This window comes from Solanum pennellii, chromosome 4 (genome assembly GCF_001406875.1).
Source record: "Solanum pennellii chromosome 4, SPENNV200".
NCBI lineage: Eukaryota > Viridiplantae > Streptophyta > Magnoliopsida > Solanales > Solanaceae > Solanum > Solanum pennellii.
In genome coordinates, this window is record NC_028640.1 from 62733216 (window position 1) to 62739791 (window position 6576).

At 28.9% G+C, this 6576-nt stretch overlaps 1 protein-coding gene across 1 annotated transcript; it reads left to right on the plus strand.

The window, feature by feature from the left end:
• The first annotated feature begins 3819 nt into the window (after positions 1-3819).
• LOC107017279 (nuclear transcription factor Y subunit B-3-like) lies at positions 3820-4997 on the plus strand. Its single transcript, XM_015217540.2, has one exon. It carries the CDS (start codon positions 3947-3949, stop codon positions 4514-4516), a length of 570 nt encoding a protein of 189 aa, XP_015073026.1. The 5' UTR covers positions 3820-3946; the 3' UTR covers positions 4517-4997.
• Positions 4998-6576: the final 1579 nt, after the last annotated feature.

Genomic DNA, 6576 nt, shown 5'->3' on the forward strand with positions numbered 1-6576 from the left:
TTTAAGACTAAACATTTATTGCTACATTGAGTTTTGAGTTTATTCACAATAACATGTTTATGTCATCTTTTTTGTTTTCACAATGTAAGAGGCTCAAATCAATTGATGATTTTGCAATCCCATTCAACTATTTGAAACTCAAGAAATGAAAATTGTTTGGAGCCTTAATCACCTGCTCAAGTTAAAATGAGACCTCTCAAAGCCAAGAAAAGATTGACCATTGAGTTCATATTCGAGTCAGAACAAAAAGGGGTCAAATAGAATTCAAATTTATCAATAAAACTAGCTTTCTTCAACAAACTTTATATACTAAAGTCAAAAATGCCTCAAGATAAGGAACAACTATCAGTGTGGAGCATGATCAATACATCTTGTCATGCAATATCTTTAAGAACTCTTTTTTTCAAAACATGATCTTATAAGATGAAATAAAGTAAAGATAATTAGCATCTTTTTGTTTTTGCACCTTTTAACTTCTTCAAATAAACTTAGGTATGAAGATATAATTTTAATGTCAAATCATAGCCTTAAGTGATTGATTTAATACTTGGAATCCATGGGGGACACCAATAAATATAAAGGAGGGAAAAAGAATTTATGCAATTCCTTCTTCTATTTTCTACTTTTCTTTCCTTAGCGTTGCAAATATACATACCTTGTCACACGCTCAAAGGTGCGGCCAAGTAATTAAATAAAATGAGTATAAACCTTGTAGTTTAGGGTTTAATTACTAATAAAAAAAAAGATGATTTCTTCTCATTTAGACTGAAGTTATGGTAGATAGAATCACCTGATTATTACATTGATAATTTAACAAGTATTTGATGAAATAATTAATCAAAGTGAAAGTAACATGATCCGAACACCACAGTAAAAAAAAAAAGAGAGAGATAACCTTGCTATCTTATTGTGCATTTTAATGTAAACACCATCCAAGAATTTGAACCCTATAATGTTTACAAATCTTGTAAAGATATTCATTTGCATGTGAAGTGAAGGATTGATGAAATCTTTTATCGAACATAAACGTCTCCTCCAATGTCAAATAATAAGAAAAAAATCATTCAATTTTCTACTAGCACCAATGAATAGCCAAGATATATAAATTGTGTTTCCAGTAATAGGAATGAGAAACTTGTAATTGGATATACCTTTTGTTTGGGAACTTGTAGAGCTAGAAATGGAGATACATACAATATATTTTTATAGATCAAATATCTTTATCCCATATGCATTTTACAATTTTGAGGAATATTTTACGGCATAATACCTAAATATATGTCATTCTAATTTTGGTTGAGCCTGTAGTTATGCCCTCTAATTTTAGATATGTATAAGTAGTCATTTAGATTTGTATAAAATTAAATAAATTAAGACACTCATCTTACGTGACATTCTATACGAAAATTTTGTGTTCTGCATGGCATTGTACATATATTATATTATGTAAGACACGTGTGTATTTATTTAATTTTATACAAATTCAAGTGTCTAACTACTTGTACACACTAAAAGTTAAAAGGACATAAAAATCCACGGATACTAACACTTTGTTTGGATCATTGTTACCCATTGTTTCATAATGTATTGTATTGTATTGTACTCTATTGTTCTGTATTGTACGTATGGTAGATACAATGTTTGGCTAGACTGTATTGTTTGTTGTTGTTTAATAACATTTTAATTGTTTGGTTTGATCGTATTGTAATTTATAAATTTACTAAAATATCCTAATTATTCTAGGTAAGGAGGTTTGACTAGATTTAAATAATTAAGATAAAGGGTAAAATAGTATTTTGAAATATTATGTAAATATATAATTGGAAAAAGAAATTAAGTAACAATGAGAACACACCAAATTGGTTGTTCCATAGAATAGGGGTTTTCATTGTCATGTAACAACGAAATTTAACAATACAATACAATACATTTTAAGTAACAATCAAAACAAACATTGTAGACATAGTAACGATACAATACAATACAATACAATGGATAACAATGATCTAAACATAGTGTAAACTACCAATGAATTATTGTACATTATGAATGCTTATATTTATTTGGACTTGACTTGTATACGTTGTCTTAGTTTTAGTTTTATTTTTTACATTATCAATATATTTTAACATGTTTTGATAAAAATAATTTCAAAAAAAATTGCCTTATTTTTAGGTTATTTGTAAACCCTTTATGTTATATTAATCGTGTATATATAGAAGCTAAACTTTATTTGTAAAAAATAGGTACCGAAACATGAATGGCTCATAATATAGAAAAAAAAATCATCATGACAAATAATAATTATATGAATTGAAAAATTATAATTTTTAAGAACAAAAATACTCAAATTTTCAATTAAAAGATGAAAAAGAGAAGATGAACTCTATTTTATAATCAAGAATTTTCTAGAAAGATATGATTCCAAGAACAATAGAAGAACTCTTGGTCCTACCCTCTTTGGAAAGCAAAAACATACCAAAAGCTAGCTTTAAATCATTAAAAAGAAGAACCAATAATAATTTTAAATAACTTTTACGTTAGGAATTAAACCCACAATTTCGTGAATTCAAAAGCACTTTTAACAGAAAAATAAATTTGTTTTTATTGGTAAAATCATCAATAATAATCATCATCAATAATAATAATAATAATAATAATAATAATAATAATAATAATTTTTACACATAAGTTGTATGTATAAGTCAAAACTAAACTAGCAATTAGTATTAATTAATTAGTGTCATTCTTCAATATTTGGTTAAACAAAAGGAGCTAAATTTTTTGGTAATTTTGTCAACTCTAACAAAAGGTCACATTATATTTAAAGCATATTATGAATAATAATTTCCCCCAAGCCGCCCACTCACACTCACCTTATAGTGGAGTTTGTGGCAAAGTTTTCCATGTCCAAAACAAGAAGAAAAAGTTCACAACACAAGATTATTTTTTTTCCTTATAAAAAGGTATATAATATGATGGAGATCCTCTCTATTATTATATTTCTTTTTTCATTTTCTCTCGAATAAATACGATAACAATATATTCAGTTTAATTATATAAGATAGTAATCCTTTTTGATACTTTTGTGTAATAAGAAAAATCAAAGTAAAATTAAATACAAGAAAATATGATAACCATATAATTAAGTATAATGCAAATGAAATGCCAACGTAACACATATCGACCTACATATCTTTCTAAATTTTTGCTCAAATATCTTCTTCTTTTTATTCCCTTTAGATAGACGATGAGTTAAATCAATTCAAATTTGATGTTCATACAAACCTTTTCTTTTAATTAGTCTTAATAATTATACTAACCAACGTATACAATACATGTATTTTTATTTGCCTATAATTAAATAATTTTTAATATTTTTCATTTGAATTTTTAATTTTTAATTTTGAATTGTTAAGCTTAAATTGCGTGATATATAGAGTGTGTATATAGCGTGATATATAGAGTGTGTATATATAATGCAAAAACCAAGACCCACTGACATCTAATTTGAATAATGAGTAATGATTGAATGGTTAAGATGTATCTCACATTTAATTAGCGGGTTAAAAATAATTTTATTAAGATAGTCGTCTTTATAAATGAGCCTTACATTGTATCGATTGAATATAGATAAGTTAAACTTTAATATGATTATTATCGAATAAAAATATATTTAAACGAAATCCACAAAATCCTTTTGAAAATCAACTCATAATTTAATATATATCCTTTTTATGTCCCAATCAAACCGTCTGTCCACTCTTTTTCTATTGTTTCTTTTTCCTTCTATTGTTAGCTTAAAACCCCCCCTTCTCTCCCTCTCAATATTCCAAAACCAACATACACTAAAATCCCAAAACAAAACAAAGAAACAACTCCTAACACATCTCCTCTTTTAATTTCTTTCGACTTTTCCGTCATCATTATCATTATCATTATTATCATGACCGGGAAAAAAACCCTAAATAGCTCGGTAGAAAGCCCGTTATCGAGCAACACATCCGATAACTTCTCTAAAGAACTAGACAAGTTCCTTCCTATAGCTAATGTTAGTAGAATCATGAAAAAATCTCTCCCATCCAACGCGAAAATCTCGAAAGAAGCTAAAGAAACCGTTCAAGAGTGTGTGTCTGAGTTCATTAGCTTCATCACGGGCGAAGCATCGGATAAATGTCAAAGAGAGAAGAGGAAGACCATCAATGGAGATGATCTTTTATGGGCTATGACAACATTAGGGTTTGAAAATTATGTTGGACCTTTAAAAGGTTATTTAAATAAGTATAGAGAAAGTGAAGGGGAAAAAAATAGCATGGCTAGAAATGATGAAACTTCACATGAACCAATTATAACTAGTACAAATAATATTATTGGTACTAGTTATAATAATAATAATAATAATAATAATAATGTTACAAGTTTCTCATTAGCAAGGCCTGAATTTATTCAGAGCTATAAACAAAATTATGGTGAGAATTTGACGTCTAAAGCTAATCTTCATGGGGTTGGGTGGTAGTTCTTTTTCTTTTCTTCTTTTTTTTTTTGGAAAAAAAAAGTTATTGTGTTTTTGTTTTTTAACATATTGCATACGCCTTCTTTACATTATTTTTTAATCGCGAGGGAAATCCGTTGCGGCTATGCGCAAGGGGAAATTTTCGCTTTTATACAATAGCTCGCAGGAGAGATAACCCACGTTAGGCAAGTTCGATGCGACGAGCTCAATCGAGAAGACAAATCTATTGTTTTTGCTGGCAAGGGGTTTTGATTAGAGACCTCCAACATATGAAAGTTCCAAACCCAAACCACTAGCCACTGGATACTTTTTTTTAGATTATATTATGTTTATTTGCTTTTTTGTTTTTAAATTAACATATTTTATAGCTTTTATAAATTAGTATATTAGTTAAGTATTGTAGTTGAATTTATAGGTTTGCTGATTATGTATCTTTCTGATGTAATGAATGAGCTGATTCATCAATGCCATGTTATTATTATTATTATCTAGTCAAACAGTTGTTGGGTTTAATTAATTGATTAATTAAGAATCAAATGCTAAGTTGTATTTTGAGAAAATGCTTTTAAAAGTTGTATACGGATTAATTAATATTAAGTTGACCGCGTTGTTTATATAGTAGTATTATAGTAAGCTTGAATATAAGGGTAATTACCTACTCTCACCTATTAATCGAATTATGATAGTTGTTCAGTGAATGGAGTTGTTCCTTTCTTAATTAGAAATTTTGAATTTTGACTTTTTATATAAAAAAATCTTGGGTAGCGCTCCCCTAAATGGGGTCCTAGGCGGTGTAAATTTTAAAATAGCCGAACTTCACTATGAATATCGAACACCGACGAAACCATACAAAAAAGGTGATATGATAAACTTCAGTCCTTCGAGGAAATTTCATATGGAATTACTCTTATATATTAGTTTCCATTTGGATTGACTTATTTTAGGTGGATTTTTTTAAATCAAAATAGTTTTAAGCAGTTTTAAATTATTTGGATAAAGTTAAAAAGTGTTTATAAGCACTTATTTTAAAGTCAAAATAACAAAAATAAATCATAAACCAAAAGTCAATCCAAACAGGCTCTTACACACTTCGTCCATTTATAATTGTCATGTTACGTCTTTCGAAAGTCAATTTGACACTTTGAAAGTTAAAATTAGAATACAAGAATTTTGTATGTAAAACAACAAATTTAAATATTGAAAAGCTACACAAAAAGTACAACAAATTGTTAGTTTTTGCATATTAATATAATAAAAAAGTTCATCGTAAAATATTATTAATTAAGATTTTCATTATTTGATTCTATAAAGGAAAACGATAACTACTGAAAGTGAACGGATGGAGTAGAACATATTTCAATTAGGCATAATACATAACTTTGCTTCGAATTACATTTATGCCCTTCAACTTTGGGTGTGTACAAGTAGACATTTAAACTTGTATAAAGTTGAACAAATAGACAAGCATGTCATGCATGTCATCCTACATGTCATTTTTTGTCCTACTTGGTATCTTACGTGTATTTTGCCATGTAGGTTTCATGTGTTTATTTATTTAAAAGTTGGATAGTTAAGTTTCTGCTTGTGCATTATGAAAGTTGGAGATCAAAATTAAAATTTAAAACCAAGTTTAGGAGGGTCTAATATATGTATTATGCCTTTCAATTATATGTGCAAAGCTGGAAAAAAGTTAGTAATTGACATTTTATTTGGCCAGAAAAGAAGCTGACCATTCAGTGTTATTCAGGTTGGCCTGGCCCAGAGAGTGAGATGACTCCTTGTAACGACCTGTTTAGTCGTTTTGAGCAGCAGATTTATTTCTGGAAAAACTGGCTAAGATTACGGACATCACGACGGACCGTCATAGGCACGACGGCCCGTCACAGATGTCTCGTTTCAGCATACTTAGAAATTCTGAAATTTGGGTACTGGAATAGACTCTCTGAACTTGGCGACGGACCTGCAGGACGGACCGTCGTGGGCACGACGGACCGTCGCAGGTGTCTCGTTCCAGAACACTTAGACTTCTGAAATTTGGGTACTGAAATCGACTCTCTGAACTT